The 20,945-nt window shown below is 45.3% G+C and overlaps 1 protein-coding gene across 2 annotated transcripts in view; it reads right to left on the bottom strand.

Moving 5' to 3' along the window:
• LOC149360637 (complement factor B-like) overlaps nucleotides 1–19,330 on the bottom strand; it is a 138,771-nt gene extending 119,441 nt beyond the window's left edge. For both annotated transcript variants that reach the window (XM_089572420.1, XM_089572421.1), the window contains exons 1-2: nucleotides 19,070–19,330; nucleotides 9,295–9,345 (exon numbers count right to left, since the gene is read on the bottom strand). In XM_089572420.1, coding sequence (XP_089428546.1) covers nucleotides 9,295–9,345; nucleotides 19,070–19,106 — 88 coding nt within the window. In that variant the 5' untranslated portion in view covers nucleotides 19,107–19,330. The remainder of the gene's footprint in view (nucleotides 1–9,294; nucleotides 9,346–19,069) is intronic.
• Between the last annotated feature and the right edge of the window lie 1,615 nt (nucleotides 19,331–20,945).

The raw sequence follows: 20,945 nt of genomic DNA, 5'->3' as shown, positions 1-20,945 counted from the left end.
TTCTTTCTTTACAGAGGCATATGGTGTATACGTGCGAGAGCAATCATCTATAAGCGTCCTGAGGTGGAGCGGCTCAAGACATTGAATAAACATCACGCATCGCATCGATGCTGCGGTGCGTGCCGTAAATAATGGAGGATGACCACGCAAGCATCGGAATCGTCCGAGCAACCTGTTTACACACCAACAATGTTACGACGCAGATTTGCAATGCATTATTGATTCAAATATGGAAGGCGTGAGGTGCATTCACGATACTGAGCATTGCCAATGCTCAGGGCCTGGCGTCTTGAGACGCCTGGCTTGTCTGTGGCTTGTCTGGGCCCACGAGGGCCCGTAATTCAGAGCCCCGTTTGTGCTACTGAGGTATGCATTTGTAATTATTGCATAGAGGTCCACCTCGGGAATGGAATTTTTATTCCTTCGGCAACGTGGGCAGCAGTTATGGTGGCACCCAAAGATTCGCGTTTCTGCAAGGACGCAGCCTTTGACGACTCCACAACTCCTGGAAAGGAGCGCTACAGGGGAAGCTTGCCATCGGAACCTGAAGTCAGAAGCCTCCACAGTAGGCAGAAAGCCAATGACCCCTGAAAAGCTACAAGCCATTGGCCGTAAGTTGCATGTCACAGTGCCCAATGCATTATGTTGTGTGTCAGTGCCCAATTAAATGATAAGCTGGGGGCATTATGTACTACCAATCATATTTTCTTTTCTGCAGGTGCTTTTGACTACTTCATTGGCCAGCACCCTGCAGAGACCCCAGCGCCAGTAGATCATCGCAAAGAGTTAAATTATTACCTCAGTGAGCTGGTTCAAGACATGCGAAAAAAAATAAACATCTTTTGGAGTTTTTGATGCATTATAATACTCACCAAGCTACCAATACTTGGTAAAAGCTGGGAGCAAATAACACAATTGCACATCGACTGCAATACGAGTCGCTGATAATCGCAGATTACCAGTTCCTGAGGCTCTGTATACTAGAGCATTTGGCATGTACACTTATGGCCCCAGTTTTTGGGCAGATTTAGTCCAAGTGGGATATATTTGAAGCATTTTATTCTTGCCTTTGTCCTGTGATACAGGGCCCTCTTGTATAATACGGGTCTAGCCTGTAGAATACAGGACTGTCCTGTATGCCGGTATGAATTTTAAACCGGAACCGCATACCGGGTTATTGTACAGGATTTGCGATACCGGATTACCGGAGTATCCTGTACAAAACAGGAGAGTCCTTTATTATACAGGACTGTCCTGTTTTATACAGTATATTCCGGTAATCAGGTATCGCAAATTCTGTACAATAACCCGGTATGCGGTTCCGGTTTAAAATTCATACCGGATTTTTCTGTAGGGTCGTCGTCCACTTTTTCACTCAATTTTTCTCGCACAATGTGTAATAAAACTGAGCAAACGGAACGGCGACCTAATCTCGAGCACAGCATGCCTGCACAGAATGTAACCAGTCGTAGTATATATTCTTCGTAGGTTACGAGAAAGAAGGTACGTGACTAAGCAGAAATCCAAACAGGTTTACGGTTATTACCTAAGCCCGGTGTAGAATAGAAATACGTAATGCTGGTGGAAAATATGTAAGGGAAGAGCCAAGTGACCATTCTTATACACATGAAAAGTAAAACTAAATGTCAATGTATTAGCCTAGGGATAAGTTAAAACATTCAACGAGAGCCAATGACTTGCAAAATACCGTAAATCATCTTTAAAAGGCAGAGACAAAAACCATTTGGCGAGCTTTCTTTTTTTTTTTGGGGGGGGGGGGGTGGCGATGGGGTTAAATAGGCTTAGGCGCATAGTAATTATGAAACTGAGCTCAAAAGACGAGAGCTCAGTTCTGAAAATTCTTGTGAAGTGAGTTTATGCCGGCGGATTCGCTGTCATTCACCGCCAGGGCTCACGTGCACCCCGCCGTTGTGGTCGACCGACTAACCTCAACTAACCTCAACCAACCTAAACCTGAACTCAGCGTTGCCTTCAAGCACTGGTTGTCCTCATGAACAGCGAAAATGTTCGCTGACGTCAAAATAAGCTGGGCAAGTGCTTCATGACGTCACTCGATTAGGGTGGAAATGCTGAGGAGCTCATCGAACTCTATTCATAATCGTTTTCAATTATGTTCCAGTCAATGTCCCGCAAGGAAAACTATTTAGAAGACATCGCCGTGCGGCCGAGAAACACATAGTATTGTTACGTAGTGGTGACTGCAGCCCGGCGTCCAGGAAAACAGCGAGGATGGCTTCCAAACGAAACTCTTTATTTGGGGTTACTTGCGCCCAGAAAGAACGGAACTACAAGGCAGCGGCGTAGCAACTGGCGTGCTCGGCGGTCATCGAAGGGAATTCCCGCCCCTCTCGTCCGGGCTCCACTTACAGCTGATAGATAACTTTCGAGATAAAGCTTGGAAAGTTGCCAGAACATTGTAGTACAACGTAGAATCGACTCTGTCTGGATGCGATCAACAGAGATAAATCTAGGTTCTTCTTGCACCACAAACAAAGCGATAAAGAGGCGTGCCGGCAGCTCTGAAGAATAAAACAAACACTGCAGAGATTCGCGTTAATATTTTGGGCGCTCGAAACTTTGTGTCTGTACACCTTTAAGCGCAAGGAAGGTTTTTCATTGTGAATAAGGTTTTTTCACAGATTGAGTAGCAGAGCCTGCTATGCGCACAAAAGGGTTCTGTTCATTTTAGCGTTTTTTTTTTAAGATCACGTTTCTCCTCTCCAATAATAATTTTTCAACACAAATTTTAGCTCGATATTTTTTCTAAATATTGTTTCAAATTGAAATCTTTTTTTCATATCTATTCAAATTTATTCAAATATATGCATTTAAATCTTGAAAAATCAACTTTAATTAGCAATGTCGTTTTATTCCAAATGTAAGATCTGGAATTCAAGTATATTAAACTTTAGGTTCGTAAATTTGAAATTTAGCTTGTATTGTAACACTGAATTTAAATTTAGTTTAAAAATTGTGACTTAGTTATTGATTTTCTAGTTGTTTTTAATCTATATCAATATTTGAACGGAAGGTTTGGAAATTCAGTTTCACTTAGAGCTCAAATCAAACTTGCTAAAGCAGAAAGTCAAAGCACCCCCCACTGCTACTGATTTGGCTCCCCCGAGTGTTCACGGGGACCGTTAATAACGGCTCTTGCCTTAATATGAATTAGGCATAAAGTCAGAGGTCAAGATATTCCTTCAGTGATGTTCTCACTCTGCTTGAAAATGGTATAAAGGAAAATTGGCTTGGAAGAGCTGTCCGTAAATGAGTGCCGATATTATTTTGGTTGTGTCCTGCTAAAATATTCATGGGTATTTTATTTTTCAAGAAGAAATAAAAGGAAGCCGAGGAGAAAGCAGTGCACTTGAGGCTTTAAATGCTCACATCACTGCGAATTAAGGCAAATACAGCAGCCGCTTGGGACCAGAAAAGACATTACAAATTTAGGAAAAAAAAGAAAAAGGCAATAGGATGCGCATCAGTCAATAAAGTCAGTAAAAGAAACAAGGTAGATAAAACACGGTTTTGGAACATATTTTATATATGTTCCAAAACAGTGAATGAATCTTGCTCTGTGACTGAAGATTTCAAGGACGAAATTTACATGGTCACCCCATTAAAGCGCTTCAGAAATGAAAGCCCCTAGAGTCTTAAATGTACTGACAATTTCAATGCGCGTAGAGTGTGAGCGCTAAAAAAGTTTTGAACGTATCCGGGTGCCTCTAGTGGAAAATAAGAGCTTTTGTTTCAATAGCAATAAGTTTTAGAGGACTTTCTACTCACCAATTGTGGAACCTGAACTGAAATTCATTGATCTTACTACTTTATTCGGTCGGCGAAGCAGTTGGTGCGTCCAGGTGCATACTCAAACAGTCGGCATCTCAGGCTCTCAGGCGGCATGTAGAAATCACATCAAGGGCCGCTCCGGTGAGCAGGCGACTCAGATCCACAAGGATATAAAATTTAAAGCAGCACTCACAATGCGGTTGGTTGGACGCCATGGGGTACAGGAGAAAAACTTGCTCATAAGCTCGACCGCGTATTACTACTACGGGCACAATCGAAGAATGTTAACTGCTATGTGCGACCTGAACTTTTCTCGAATCGTAAGAAACTACAAACAAGAACTATTAGAATTTCCATAAATCTGGAAAGAATTGAGATAGCTTTGGAGAAGCTTCAAAACGGGAGTAGGGCCAACCGCAGTCCGAGATCAGCCAGTCCAGCCAAGAGCGTGCACTAGGCCGTGGCCGTGCGGCTCGTGCGTATGCCAGTCTTCCTCTTTACAATGTCCCGCAGGCATTTGAGGAGATGTGCTGGCGATTCAAGGGGCGAACGAGACAGCGGGGTCATAGTTCGTCTAGAGGCGCTGGATATGTACACTCTCGCGGCCGCGGTGTCCGAGAACCGGAGACGACGTGAGTGGCTTAAAAATATAGTTCGCAGGAGATTTTGGCTTCAAGTTGTGATAGGGGTCTTGAAATTTAGCGAGAATGTTCCAGGATAGGCCCGGAGTACGAGAAGGTATCGACAGCCAGACTAGACAACCGAGAGGTTGGGGGTTTGGGGGAATGTTAGGCAGGTTGATCTTCATCTTGGAGGTTTTTTTGGAGGGATTAGCTAGCTGTCCTGAGTGACCGGGCGATCTGGCGGGAATCTTCGGCGTGCCTGGAGCTTGGGAAATAGTGGTGCACTCAGATGTGTCAGGGTGGTAGGGGAGAACAGCATCGATGGGAACGGAAGCATGTCGGCCGTAAAGATGGAAGCAAGGCGAAAACCCTCTTATGGACTGTGTAGCAGTATTTTTCGCCAACGTAAGATAGGAGAGAATCAAGTTCCAATTACTGTCGTTTGAACCGACGTACATATTCAGCATGTTGCCCAGAGTGCTGTTCAAACCCTCAATGCGGCCATTTGTTTGAGGGTGATGAGCAGTCCAAGTCCGATTGATGATGTACTTGCGGAGCAGAGGTTTGATGTTGTCAGATAGGAAGACGTGGCCCCTGTCATTGAGCCCCTCACGATGGTCACCCTGTCTATGGATGAACAGCCACACAAGAAAGGATGACACATCATAGGCTGTCGCAGCAGGGAGAGCGGTGGTTTCAGTATACCTCGTGAGGTCATCAACGGCAAGAATAAGCCATCGTTGTCGAGAAGCGGCATACGGAAGGGGCCCGCATAAATCAGTGCCAACGCGGTCAAAAGGGCGAGGCGCAAGATTGCGGCTACAATTCGCCAGCAGTACGGTTAGTGGGTGTCTTGCGGTTTGGCAGCCAAGGCACGGGCGTACGTACTTCAAAAGGAAGTGTTATATGCCACGCCAGTAGTATCACAGGTGGACGTGCGTGTACGTGTCAAAAACGCCGGTGTAACTGCATTGTAAGGCAGCGTGAATACATGAGCAGATATGGGACTGTAGGTGTTAAGGAAGGACGAGGAGCGATTTTCGTCCATCACAATGATAATTACAAGTATAGACACGTTATCTCGAATCACAAAATGTGAAGCTTAACGGCGCAGGTCGCGCAATGATGTAACCGCTGATGGCTCGGAGAGGAAGCCGAGAAGGCCTCTAATCCAGGGATCATTGCGCTGTTTAGAGGGCATGTCACGGCTGGAGGGAGACGGCAGGGGCATCGTTTTCACAAATGCTGGCATATTCGGCGGATAGCAAGGAACGACACAAGGCATCTGTCTGCGTCCTGGTGCTTGCGGCCCAACCGGTAGACGACGTGTATGTCATATTCTTGGAGACGCAGCGCCTATCGAACCAGGTGGCCAAAAGAATCTTTCAATCAACAAATCTAGCAGAAGGCGTGATGATCCGTAACGACCTCGAAAGGACGGCCGTACACGTAAGGGTGAAACTTGCCTAGGGCCCAAACACTGCCAAGGCAATCTTTTTCAGTGAGAGTGTAGTTAAACTCAGTCTTTGTAATTGTGCGGCTTGCACATGCAACTACATACTCGGCGAATCCACATGTGCGCTGGGCGAGCACAGCAGACCAATACCACTGGCATCCGCGTGGACTTCAGTCGGGACCGCCGGGTTCCTGGCTTAAGATGGTTGGTGCAGTGAGGATAGGACGAAAGGAGTTGAAAGCGTCGTGTCATGCGAGTCACAAAGCCAAAAAATTGGCTTTGCTGCCGAGCAGCTGTGAAAGGGGCAGTAGTTGATGCAAAATTGCGAATTAAACGCCAAAAATAAGACCAGAGTCCTAGGAAGCTTCGGAGTTCCTTACTGGTCGAAGGTTTCGGAAACGCTGTTACGAAGTTGTCGTCTTCAAGCCGTGAAGACGACACTTCCATTGCGAGCAGTCACAGGAGAGAGGCACAATCACGGATGTGCACGCAGGAATATCGGTACTGTGCTGTCGGTGACCAGAGCTTCTGCATAAACATCAGCATTGCATCGTTCAAGCTCTGGCACGGGACTCTGCTGCAAAGAGAGCGCTGCTTGAGTCGATCACAGTAGATGATCACGTCATGCAGCGACAGGATGTCCCAGCCAAAGATGATCACATGCTAACGTTACTCCAGAACGATGAACGCGATGACATATGAGGTGTCTTTTATAAATACTTCAGCAGTACAGGCTGCTAACGGCCTGATAAGTTACGCGCTTGCAGTTCGTATCGAGAGGCCAGAAAGGGGCATCTTCAAGTTCCTCAAAGAGCATTATAGCGCAGCATCCATGACAGACACCGGAGCAGCGGCGTCGAAAAGTGCCGCCACAGAAGCACCCTCTTCAAAATCTTCATTTAAGTAAGCGGCAGACAAACCAGTGCTTTCAAATTTCAACGACTGCGTCGTTCAGGATTCAGAAACCGCGGCACGCAGTTTGCCTCTTTAGTTGCCGAGGAACGCCATCGCATAGGAGAGAGGGAGCGCCGACGTGGAGAAGGCGAACGCCATCCGGAGGAGGCGGTGCGCTCAGGACAGAGAACGGCTTAGGAACAGCTTAAGCAGGAAGTGAGTACTGACGCCCTGGCCGGTAGCCGGAAGCTTCAGAAGGTGGTCGTGAGTCATTCGTGCGTCGACAGCAGAGCCGCGCCTCATGGCCTGGCCAGGCGTAGAAGTAGCAGATCGGGCATTTATCAGGATGCGCCAGGAGTTTCCAGTTGAGGAGGCCGTCGAATACCGTCAGGCGTGCGCCAGCTGTTTTCCAGTTGAGCAGGTGGAATAAATCTGCGGGCTCAAGAACGGAACGAGAACGCGGAGCATAGGTCGAGGCCTCGGAACAGCCCTTCTATGCTAGCAGCGCATTAAGGACGAGGCACAAGAACAAGAAGTATTACTGGACTAAGCGCGGAACTATCAACTTTTATTTTTGAGAGACAGGGCGGGCCAGTATTTAAGAAAATCCCTATCAGGCAACTTGATCACGGAAAAATCAAATTAAAAACCAAACCAAAGATGACAGAAATTGGTTTTTGATGTGCCCTTTTGTGCGAAGACTAGTTTATCGTAAGTTTATGTGAAAAAAGTACCAGTCCGCATGACACTGGACACAAGTTATGAAATCGAATATTATGTCCAACATTCCGGGACAAAAATTTTCAAAATTGCAAAATTATAAGATATGTGTATGGAAACATTGAAGGTAAGGGTCCATTCTTGTGATAGGTAGCAAATTCGTTTTTTTAAGTGTTTTCGGAACGATAGCATATAAGAGTTAACACTGCAACAAAAAGCCAGTGGGAAAAGCTTCTATGTTTTAATAGCAAAAAATGATAGCAAAAACGTTAATAGAAAAAAAAATGCAAGACTGCCGTCGGATGATCTCCAGATATATTGATTCTTATGGTAAAATATTTCATACTATGAAAAAGTACGTTAATAAACGGCTTCCTGATAAAAATGCCAGATTTGTTGAGTATGTCACTCCAGGCTGCTCCAGGAGTCTGCCACGTCGGCTGCAAAGAACTCAGGGTGGCGGTACAACACGCTCACAACTGACATTCTTTGCCTATTTAAAACATAGATTTGTCGTACGTGCTAGCTCTTCCCTCGTTATTTACATGTCCTGAGACCTACTACAATATGCCTGCATTTTTATACTCGCCTTTGAGAGCTAGCTGTGCCCTTAAAATGTGCGGCCACGATTGCTCAATGACTACTGAGTTCGCCTTCTGAGCACACCGCGAAACAGAAACGATACCGCAGAGGTCTGGATGCGATGCAGCCGCCGCGTTTCGGCAGAGGGAAAATGGGAACACGCTCGATTGCTGTGTGATGTCACTGCGCATTAAAGAACCCCGTAAGGCTGAAACCAAACCGGAGCCCTCTGGTACGGGGGCTCTCATAGCCAACCTGCACCTCTGGGACGTTCGACGCAAGTGTCATCACTTGTGAATCAAAAGAAAACTAAAGTATTTTCTGCGCTGTGGGGTGGGTAAAACACTTCGCGATAGACAGTGAGGCACAGATAGTGACTTTCGAGCGAAATGGGATGCAACCACCACGACAGCGTTACGCCTCGAAATTTTTTGGGGCTTCGCTGGCACTGCCAGGCCTGGCACCAATGTCTTTTTCATCGACTAGCGCTTCGCGATGTAGGAGTCTGATGAGCAGACAGAGTGTGACGCGAGAGAGACTACACTAGTAAAGGAATACATTTATTCTGTCAGATACTGATCGCAGAACTTGATTCTGACAGATAAATAGCTAAGGATATGAGAATTAGGCGGAGTGCATATGTCAGGTGTTCGCAGGTTTTGAATAGCAGCTAATCGGTATTATTTTGAAGGAATGTATGCGTTTGTTGCATATTGCCAGTGCACAAGTATTCGGCAGAGACTTGGAGGATGCAGAACAATCTTGAAAGCAAACGACGTCCAGCAAAGTTTTGAAAGGACAATCATAGAAGTAAGTTCAGAGGTAAGAAAAACTTATACCGGCCAACGGAACAAACGCCAGTTAACTGAAGCTTAGCTTAAGTAAAGAAGAACAACTAGAGAAGGGCTGTGCTTGTGATGCTGAAAGCAGCTACTACCCGACGTTCCTTTTTGGCAACGGAGTGTATTCCAAAAGAGGGAAGTGGAGAGTCAGGTTCGCGGCTGAGGTCAACAAGTTTCCCAGGGTAGGGAAACTGCAAATGGCTGAGGACAGGGCAGATTAGGGATCAGCGGGAGAGGCCTGTGTCCTCCAGTGGCTGTATTTAGGCTGATGACGATAATTCTGCTTTATTTCCAGAAAAAGACTCTGGTCAAACCACTGGCGGCGCGCACTGAAGAATGAAAAAAAAAACAATGGGACGTTTCTCACGTGTGCAGCATGGACGGGTGAATAGCAACAGGACCACTGTAGTGCTGGCGACTGGAAAGCAAAAAAAAAAGAAAAATTAGGTCATGTTTATGACAATGCTAAGTCAAAGATTGCCAAAAAACACCACACATGGATGTGTAAGCTGAAGATGGCTCAAATTCACACGCACATTAGCTCTATCAGGTTCTCTTCATAATTAAGACTAAGAAAATATGCACTGCCGCCTCGAAGGAACATGCAGCCCTCAAGCAAGCCAACGCTTTTATTTTCCGACGCAAAAGACGAACGACCAATACTTAAGAGGAAATCATGAAATTTCGCTGAATCGGCTGAAATGGAATAAATATAAGATTAAATATGAAATTGACACTGGCAGTTTATTATATGTATGTGGCGCAGGCAGAGGGTTAATAATTTTCTTTGTTTTAGTTTGCATATATATATATATATATATATATATATATATATATAACAGAACCCAACAGCCACAGAAATCAAAGAAAACGGGATTTTTTCGTATTTATTTATTTTGTGGTGTTGATCAATGGAGAATATTACTGAATATGTTATCGCTTAAAGTTAATTGATTAGAAAATCAGAAGAAAAAACAACCACATGCCGCCGGTGGGAACCGAACCCACGACCTCCGAATTACGCGTCCGATGCTCTACCAACTGAGCTACAGCGACGGCTGTCGAATCTGCTTTCGGGGGCATTTATGTTTACACGTGACCTAACCATGAGCGTGCTGATCATCATCAGTGTTCATCATATATATGTACAGCCTTTGTCAAAAGTAACCAGGCTGCGTGATTTGCTTCTAGCTTGTATACTGGAGCCCTTGTGGCTTTCCTAACGATCAAAAGATGTTGGAAGGTAAGAAGACCCCCAATCCTTACCTTTAACGACCATTTCAGCTTCGGGAAGCTGTAAGGGCTCCAGTGTACGAGCTAGAAGCAAACCATGCAGCCTGGTTACTTCTGACAAATACTGTACATATATGTTTATTTTGCAACGAATGAATCTGGCGATAAGGACATGTAAGCATATTTAAGAAAGCCCTGAGAATCCCTGACCACCCAGCCCACGGAAAAGCGTAACAGCATGCGCCAGAGGGCGTTCACGCATACTTGAGCGGCAATTCGATGAAGCGATGTTCCTCGAGACGCAACGTACGATAGCGACGACCGTCGCCTATCGTTTCCGATGCTACGCTCGCTTGAAGCGACGAGACTTCGCTGAAAAGCGGCCCGCATCAACAGTGTTCACACACCTCGCGTTATCAGAAGAGCTTAGCTGAGAGTACAGCTCTGAAGTCTTTAAGAAGCATGAACCACACAGGGCGCAATGATGGATGTTCTCCTTGGGTAACATTTTTCAAAAATATTTTAATGTGTGAACGCGAGGGACACTGTACAGCGCTGCCTAACTAAATTATTGAGGTGGCGACACTAGTCATCAGCTACAGACGTTGCCTACAAGACCTTTATCTGTTTCGCAGCACCTACCAAGCCTTCAGTCAAATTTCGTTGTTCGCCTAAAGCGATACATGGCGCGTACCCACTGCGCGGAATTGACAAAGACACAGGTGATGAAAAATGCTTTAAGAAAAATCAAGATTGCGAGATAAAAATTAAGGACGAATTGGCTGCTGCAATATGGGGAACTCAAGATAGGAAGAGGGCTTATACAGTTTGATGGATGGGGGATGATAAATCGAGCGTCGGCATCTTCTTCGCGACAACAATGATAGAAAAACTAACTTTAGTCGCGAAATGGGTCGGAAGTCGTTAACCCGCATTGCGGGTTAGTCTCAGGATCTACTTCCGGGCGATTGATGAAATTTTCTGCAAACAGAGCCTGAGCTGCGCAATAAGTTAAATATTTTCAACGCCCTTCGGCTGATCGCACACAGCCATCCGGTGCCCTGTTTTTGTGAATTACCGTCTCGGGCATTTAGCGCTTTATACACACATAAGCTCAAATATACATCGCGAAACGCAAAGGAAACAAGCAAAGCAAAAACTTAGACGCAAGATTACAGCACATCATGATGCAAGCTTAACACAGTTTATTGAATGAAATTGTGTATAGAGGAATGTTTATTTTCTTAAAACGGCTTTAGAATTGAAAGCAATTAATATTTCAGCATCTTTGTCCTGTATACTGTTCTGAATTTCGACGCCCCAGTGTTCCGATAGCGCGAGTTAGAAATTACTGTTTTTTGTAGCGAAAGCTACATTTGCCACGAACTTGCGATTTCGCTGCGGCGGTGCTCCGAGAAGGCACAGAGACCGACCATGAGCTGTTGCCTAGCAACCGTGCAGCTGGCGGACGCCGCGCGCTCGCCGCGCCATCTGGCATGACGTCACACCACGCCCCTCACCGCGGCCGTTAGCAATGACGTCACACCGCTTGCCTCGTCGTTGCGCTCGCCTCCGCTCGCTTCGCCAGCTGTGTCGCATGTCTGATAACATGTCGGAGGATTGAAAAGCAGAGCTCGCGTGTGCCGGAATCAAGATTAACGAAGGCTAAACAAGCTATGCCTTAGCTTTCGCTACGTATATCCTGACATAGCCGAGCTAAGCCACTGCCTTTTTTGTTAATCATGCGATTTCGTATTTATGCAGCCTGATGTGTTCTGGAAGCCAGGATATATTTCTTGTTTCAAGTTCTCAAATTTAACGCCTGTTCATGGGCGCCCTAAAGAAAAAAACTGTCAACACAGCTCGACATTTCGAGGGAGCAATTTCGGTTGCGGTGACGTCATTTCTACGAAACCAGTAGAATGCGCTACGAGCATATCTGCTGTCCTGATACTCCTGAATGCAATTACGCGAAAAATAAATTTTCCGAAAAAAAAGAAAGTAAGTCAACGTTGTGCACACCACGCAACTGACAAACCCTAATAACAAACCCTAAGGGGTGTGAATTGTGTTGCGTTTCTATGCTATCCTGTATTGTATGCTCGAAGGGGCTTGTACATTCTTGTGTATATATGCTTTTTTTTCTTCATTTTGCCTCCCTGTTATGACCCTCAAATTAGGGTTGACAGTATTTATAAATAAAATATATAAAAATAAATAACAGCAACAAAAATAGTGGTATTTATTGGGAAGCTTAATTGTTGTATATGTATGTGAAAAAAATTATAGTGAGTTTTTGTAAAACTAAAAAAAGAGAGTGATGAGATACAATCGCTTAAGGTCCACCAACGTGTGCCTACTCGCTCCCATAGAAAACCTTGGATTTGTTGGTCGCAGGTTCGATTCCCGTTTGGAGCCTGACTCATGGTACCAGCAGCAGTTCTATGCTACTTCTCATGTAGATACGAACTAACAGGGCCTGTAGATGTGCTGTAATTTGGGGAATCACAGTTCTTGACCTGGAACAACATCACTGAGGAAGCTGATGCGGCAGTCAAGGAGTGCATAAATAGGCAGCAACGGCGGCAACAGGCCCCGATCGCAGTCGGAGACGTTTCACGACCTTCAGATGCATCATATTCTAATTTTATTTCATTGATTTGCAGTTGATGCAGTAGGAGATATTAGTATTGACTATTACGTGTTACCACTTGGTAATTTCTAGTGTTTCATGACGCCCCAAGGCTATGACGAATGGCGGTCTTCGTTATGCGACTTTCTGGGTGACCCCGGGTTATGCTTTCCAGGAGCCACCAATTCCTTTCGCAATAATAACTTTATCCGCAGTGAGAAAATATGTCTAAAGACGAATAAAAGAACATCTCCTTCCAAGGTCACTGTTTTGTAAATTGTCTATTGAATAGGATAGGTGGCATAAAAAACACCGAATTGCGAGAATTGTTAAACTCACCGAAAACACAGAAATAATTGCTAGGCGCCGCATACTTTGTAAGTAAGCGTCAAGTCCGCTTTGTAGTCGGCTGTTCACGTAGTGCCTCAAATGGTTACTTTACGAAATAGAATAATGTTTTGTTTGGGCTCCGCCAGCATAATAATAGGTTTATTAACCTAGTAGATGCTTTTGACTATCCAATCTCTGCACCTTGGTGGTTTTAGTTGTGCTACGTCGCATATCCCAGTTCATGCCACCGACGGCCGATTACAGGAAGGGCTGGAGTTGCTGTCAGACTCAAAATCAGACAAAATGATTGCAGCCTGCTTTCTTATACAGGGGACATAAATGAGCACAACCGTGATACGGGAAACCTTCGTACGAAAGGAGACAAAACTGGAGCATTTCGTCCATTCCTACACTCTGCACGTCTCTTTAAGCTCAAAATATCGAAAATCCCGTTTTACTGAGATTAATGTCTCAATTCACGCCTCATTTCTGCGCCAGCAAGGCTTAAAACGCCGTGCTACAACGTCCTACAGTACTGCCACGTCATTACTAGCACGAGACTGATCGCGTTCTTGAGATTTCTGCTTTCAATTCGGGAATGACTAGCAGTGGCTTAACCCATTAGCGCCCAGCGTACTTTTTAAAGTACAGTTAAATTTTTATGATTTCAACACGAAAGATTGAATTTTTCTTTTCAAGTTGGTAATGCTTCTGTCACCAGGGGATCGGCCAACGCCCGTAAGCTAAGAAGGCGAGTTTTCTCTTCTCAGTATGCCTTCTTTCCATAATGAAACTTCACGATGTTTGTTTGCCATGAACTCCACCGGTAGTCGCTGCCTTATAATTTTCTTGCAGCCATGTTTATGTACATATTGCGCCAGTTTCAAGTATAGAGCAGCACGAAAAAGGAAAGTAAACATTGGATGCTTTGAATGTCCCGCACTTTTGGCTTTTTTTTGCTCTATGATGAATTATATCCGGGTGTACTTTGTATAGTACACTGGGTCTTCCTGTGTGCACAAAGGCGCCTGTTTATTCCAGGTCATAGGTCTTATGGGTCCTTGCAATTCATGAGAAAAAAGCACTTTTTCTGCTCAGCGAAGCCTCAGAGACTGCTGTGCTTATCGCCAGCTATCCTGAATATGGCGATGGTGTGATTTTAATTGGTTCTAATAAAATTTTCTTTATAAGAACTGTTTGTTCGGTAGAACAGACGGTTACTGTTATGCATTTCACACCAGCTGTGGAAAGTCCTTGAGTTCGGAAAAGAAACTTTTGCAAGCAGGCGTTGTCCTGTCGTTGGCTGAGGCGATTTCAATGCTTAGTGACCATTTCATCTTTTTTGGCAACCTTTTTACCATTCAAGACATTCTTATAATGCTCCGCTCGGAGGAATTTCGAGCTACTCGAACCATTTGCCAAAACGGGTTTTGGAAGTGTGCACTCGGCCCAAAGAAAACAACGGAATAGAAGCAGCCAGGAAAAATTGGTTCTTGCTTCAACAGTGTAGGTTACGTGCTTTTATTGAAGACTAATAACAATAGTGTAGTCAATATGGCCTGCAGCTATAACAGCTTTCAGCCTACATGTTTCGTAAAGCGGTGGTTGCATAGAGCGCACGAAAAACAGAAATTCTGTGAGCCAAAACTTCCTTCCTAATACAACAATGGTATGGCAGGTGTCGACCTTTTGGATCAAGCCGTCAACTGCTACTACTTCGGCATCAGGGACAAAAAGTGGGAGAGGCTGTTGACACGAAAGCTCCACTTTGCAATTGTGAACGCCTGAACAATCAACCAAATTGCTAGGGACGAGCCTGCTGACGATTTTTGCTTTGGCGAGAACGTTACTCGTCATTACCTACGCCGTGACAGGCAGCAAACAGCGGTTCGCAGACAGTCTGGCTCTACCGTGTATGATGCTTCTCTGAAAAGGAGAAAGCTTCCTGCGCAAATTAGGATATCTGCGGTGCCAGTAGAGTCATAAAAGATTCATGAGGACCTCTAAGAAGTATTACATCACCCTTTGTAAAAATCACGGACAAAAAAATTCACGCCACCAAGTAGGAGTGGAGCGCAGTAGCCACATGTGCTATGGGGAAGGCCCAGCGTACTATAAAAAGTACACCTCTGTAACTTCGGAACGAATGAAGCAATCGTAACGAAATTTAAGTAATCTGTTTTCCTTTATAAGAGAGCATTATGTGCTAAAAATGTAGAAGATCCCTCAGTTAGATTTTTCTTGGGCCTTAATGGGTTAATTTGGGGCAGCAAGTGAACAGATCGATTCCAAGTTTTCTTATCTGTTCTTCATAAATGCAGATATCAGCCCTGGGGAGATGTGCAGAGCTGTTGCCGGCAGCACGTTGAATAGAAAAATTAATGTAGCTGAGGGCGGTATATTTCTGAAAGCATATTGATGCACAATATATAAGAGAACGTGATCTGAAGCGCAAAATGTTTTCTTTGCTTTAATACGAGGTCTGTTAGAAAAGTATCCAACCTTTGACCGAAGAAAAAAAAATCGCATAACTGGAGCGTTGGAAAACTAATTACCTTCAAAGAAGTCTCTTTGGGACTCAACACACTTCTCCCAGTTGTGCTGCCACTGTTGGAAGCATTCCGAAAAGGCCTTTTTCGGAATGGAGTTTAGCTCAGCTGTCGTTGCAGCCATAATGTCCTCTCTTGGCTGAAATCGCGCTCCTTGCAATGACCTCTTGATTTTGGGAAACAACCAGAAGTCGCAGGGGGCCATATAAAGAAAGTAAGAAGCATGTTGAACTGCAGGGATCTGGTTTTTCACCACAAAAGTCTTAATCAAGTGCGAAGAATGTTAAGGGCATTGTCGAGATGGATGCGCCAATTTCCTGTTGACCACAACTCCGGTCTCTTGCGCCGCACAGCATCACGTAGGCGACGGAGGGCACCCCTGTAGTACTTTTTGGTCATTGTTTGACCCTGGGGCGTGCGTACTAGTGGTTTGCCACACAGCGAGAGTCCAAGAAAGCAGTCAGCATCACTTTGACGTTGCTGAGCATTTGGCAGGCTTCTTTGGTCTTGGGGACGTGGAATGCTTCTACTGTGACGACTGGGATTTGGTTTCCGGGTCGTACCCGTACACCCAAGACTCGTCACCAGTCATTATGGTGTTGATGAAGTCGGGGTCACTGTTTATGGAATCCAGCGTGTCCTGTGAGACTTCAACACAAAGCTGCTTTTGCTCCACCGTGAGCAGCTTCGGCGCGAATTTCGCCGTAACTCTCTTCATGGCCAAATCTTCGGTGATAATGGAATGTGAAGAAAAACTGCTGATGTCCACCTCTTCCGCAATTTCTCGGATAGTCACACGATGGTCCCACATCACGAGAGCGTTCACTTCGGCAATGACCTGGCCATTTCGGCATGTTGATGGCCGACCGGAGCGTGGCTCGCTCTCCACCAATGTGCGGCCATCTTTAAATCAGTTGTACTATTGCTTAATTTGTGTGCTGCTGTAAGCATCATCACCGAAAACCGTCTAAATATTCCGAATGGTTTCCACTTGGCTGTCGCCTCGTTTCTGGCAAAATTTGATGCATTAGCGCTGCTCCTGTCGCACCGCCATTTTGCTTGCACTAAAAAACCGACGAGAGCACTGCGCACTACCTCACTCAAACGCTGCCTCCCAGCGACTGACGCTATCGGCAGGCGGGAAAAAATTCGTGAATGCGCACGACAGTTCAAGGTCTGCTGGTGCAAGCGCGCTTGTTTCATATTCGCAGGTATTCGCTTGTTTTGCGAATACATTCGCAAAAAAAAATAAGGTCGGATACTTTTCTAACAGACCTCGTATGTGTGTTTTAGGTTTTATGCCATTTTGCATCCCAAAGCGACTGAGGTGGCCCGCGTGGTGGCTGAGTGGTTGTGCGTTCGGCTGCAGACCCTACAGACGCGGGATCGATCCCGGCCACGGCGCTCGAATTTTGATGGAGGCGAAATTCTGGAGACCGTGTACTCTGCAATGTCAGGTTAAAGAACCCCAGGTGGTCGAAATTTCAGAAACTCTCCACTACGATGTCCCCAACAGTCTGAGTTGCTTTGGCGCGTTAAACCCCCCTAAACCATAAATCATAAACCAAAGTGGCTTAGCCTAGGAGGGAAGCCGTAGTGGGAGGCTCACGACAAATTCAAGTACCTCGGGGTCTTTAACGTGCTCTCACATTGCGCAGTATAATGATCTCTAGCATTTCTTCACCTCAGTTATGAGACCGCTGCAGCAGGTATTGAATCCGCATCTAACCAGCTTGTTGCGCGCAGAATAAATTCATTACCTTCTGTTCGAGGTGAATGTTTTAGAGATGTCACAGCTTGTCTTTTCTAAGGTGTGTCCGCTGGATAAGGCCAAGAAGTTACTATCAATGTTGATTACAGACTATGGCTCTGCGAGCAGTAAGTCTGCACATATCTTAATGTTTTGCAACATGCATTACGACAATAGGCGCAAGCCTTAATTTTAGGTAAAGAAACTGAAAATAGAAGATTACTTACACTTTCTCATCTACACACGTGAAGGTTTATAGTACCTCAGATATGGCAAAAAAGATAAGCTTATTCATACGTGGTGGAACCTCAAATGTATTTCGTCATTCTCAAGAACACACCGCAAGTAACTAACACACATCCATAATTGATTGATGCACTTAATTCTGAGGATATATCCTGCCAGTGCTTGCGCTTCACTTTTTCAAAAGCACTCTCTTATGTAAAGAATCAAAAAATGAGATGGTGGCGCTAGTGACTCCAAATATTTGCTGAATTATTATCGCGAAGCTGTCTATCGCACCAGCTGTAAACGAAAATTGACCCTTCGTGCTCGCACTTGATGCAGCGTACTCCCGTACGCCTTGAAGCTTGCGCGTGGCCTGGGAGTAGGATTGATAATACCACGGCGCACATTTCAAGTGCGCTGCAAGTGTCTTACAAGTACTATGATATGCAGGTGCTATTACACCATGCGCGTGAAATAACCTTTCTCCAACCCAAATATCATGTCCTTATCTTAAATGCCGGCGGCTTTAACTCCTAAACTATGTGGGTCTCGGGGCGTTGTCTCTTGACTAGAACGGAAGCATTAAAAGAGTCTCTTTGGTCGCTGTAATGCTACTTGCGATTGCAACATGCTTACCTTCGTCAAGCTTTGATTTCTAACTTGTGGCAAGCAAAAAGGAATTCTTGTTTTTCTACCTTTGTCACGTACGGTTGCTTACCAAAGCATACACCGCAAATACTGCGATGCGTAACCCACACCTCGTGAACATTTATTTCGGTAGCCGGCGAACACCAACAGCTTTCAGAGGTTTGAGGGCTTGCCTAACCAAAACGCATTACTAGGCTTCTCCCTCTTCCGGTCACGCAAACAACCCAGATTGCAAAGCTACGCATCTATCTAAAAACTCCGTTGCTCTCAGAAAAAGTGCCGCTAACAGCGGTAGCATTTATTGCACCGTGCTGTACATCATAAGAAAGAATGCTTTAAAATTATTTGCAGCTGCAGTTGTTAATGATATGTCGGTTGTTGCAGGAAGCACTTTTCGGGATATAGCTTTCAGTTTTCATCCAGTTAAAGAAGTCCACTGAATAAAGGCGCCTATATGTGTATATAAATGCACTCTGTGTATACTACTATTAACATCTATACAATGCTGCATTTTTGGCGAGCCGTCATAAAAACATCTGTCGCATCTAGACCAATCAGAGCGCGCGTCGGTTGATCAAGGACACAATTTTTCTTTTCTTGCGTGACTCTGCGCAGTTCCAACAGAATTTAAAGCTGGGTAGAAAAGTATCGACAAAAACAGGAACAAGTTATAGCGGTTTCTAACCGTGCGGTAGAATAGAGGGAACGTGCCTAAAGCTTGAAGCATGGCAAAACTAGTTTTTACAAGGCAGAAAAATACACGATTACTTACGACCAAGCGTGCCCGTCTTGCCTGTTGTTGCCTTCATCGCAACTCGACTGACTGACCGCAGACGTGCGGATTTTCCCCGCAGCTCGACGCCACCGTTGGCCGCTGTACGTTATTATCGGGACTCGGAGCCTGAGCGGGGCTCTCCGCGTCCTGCTGATAGGGGTTTTGAATTACAGAAGTTGGAGCACCAGCGAGATACAGAGAAGGGATTGCCCGTCGTGCGGGTAACAAGGCTGCTGCTCTGAAGTGCTTCCTCGTCACAGCAAAGCTCTCACCAAACAAGTTGAGACATTTTGCGCGGCGCTGGTCTGCGCGATTTGCGTAGCCGGTTGCTCGGAGAAAGGTCATCTGATTAGGCGCGCACTTATCAGGCGCTGTCGCCGAAATGAGGATGTGACCGTCAAAATGCGAAGTCACTCAACAAGCTCTAGGAGACTTGGGTTTATGTGACACCGCAGTATCACATCCTTTTCTCTCAAACTTTGTAGCCTGGCGTGCTGAATCGAGGTAATGAGATTGTGGATAGCGGTTTAATCGAAGCGCACTCTAAAAGGCCCACAAAACATCTCATTCACACACAAGCTTACCCAGTTATCTGACTCGCTGTCAGCGCTAAGTTGCAATATTCGGCATCTGCAAAAATCCGAAAGAGCGTCAACCATGCACGAGCATTCCAGTTTTACTGGTATATAAACTTTAGTAATGCTATGTCGTACCAAATCGGGACATGACTAATGCTCCTGTAATAAAGAAAGAGAGGGAAGCTGGCGGCGTACCACAGGTCAGCAGAACCGGCTCTCTGACAAGGCCTTTTCTGGCAGCGATGTGTCCATCTTCTGCACACCACAATTTTTGTATGCATTTTGTGATAATGGCTTTTTCTCAGAATCAACCAGGAGCTTTGTAGCCGCACATTGCGCCATACATGTTCCATGTCCGAAGACTTCAACGTTACAGCCTCCTCCTCCCCTCGTGGTACTTTCTGTTCTGGTGTTCAACGCCATATCTTCTCCGCCATTTCATGCGGCTCTCAGTAGCGTGGTGCCGAAGGCAGCCTGTCGTTCTGCATGTATTGATGTCTAGTTTTTAACTTTATCTGGTTTTAGCGATGATTGTTTAATAAGGCCGGAGGATTACAACCGTTCTAGGGAGGAGAGCTTTTTCTACATTTGATGCCTCGTCACGACTTTCCAAATTTATAGATTAGTTAAACATTGAGCTACAAATGCACCGTGTTTTGCTAGCTGCAAAACTGCAGGGCGGCAGAAGCGAACCCTCGCATTCCGTCTCGCAAACCCACGAGATGGAAAGCTCAGTAGGGCTTTTCTCCCCTAGTCAATGTTTTGTTGCGCGTTAATATCACCAAAGCCTCAAATAGAAATCAGTGTATTCCGCCGTAATATTATTCATATTTTATAGACAAGAAGTACGTCAAAGCCTACTGATTAAGAACAACATATAGAAGGACATGTATTTGATATCCGTTTTTAACGAAGGAATTTATTGCTACGAAAGCGTATAACGAACGCAAACTCTCCTCACTAGCCATTTCGCACTGGTATATTGACGTGTCATCATCATCATCATCATCAGTCTGACTACGCCCACTGCAAGATAAAGGCTTCTTTCATGTCTGCCCAATCAGCCCTGTCCTTTACCAGCTGTGACCACTGGGGATACGAAAGAACAGCACGTGTCAGAACAGTATGCGTCAAAACAACCCACAAAAACAGTACAGCAACGAAACAGCGCAGGAAAAAAACACCATAACGGCAGAAGAGCGCAGCAAAAAAAAAACAGCACAACGAAGAAACAGCACAGCGGAGTACGGAGCAGCGCTGCTGGAAGGGTGAGCTATCATAGCCATAACCGCAAG

Source organism: Amblyomma mixtum, chromosome 2, assembly GCF_055824585.1.
Source record: "Amblyomma mixtum isolate Tamu chromosome 2, ASM5582458v1, whole genome shotgun sequence".
NCBI lineage: Eukaryota > Metazoa > Arthropoda > Arachnida > Ixodida > Ixodidae > Amblyomma > Amblyomma mixtum.
This window is presented reverse-complemented; position numbering and strand designations above follow the sequence as displayed.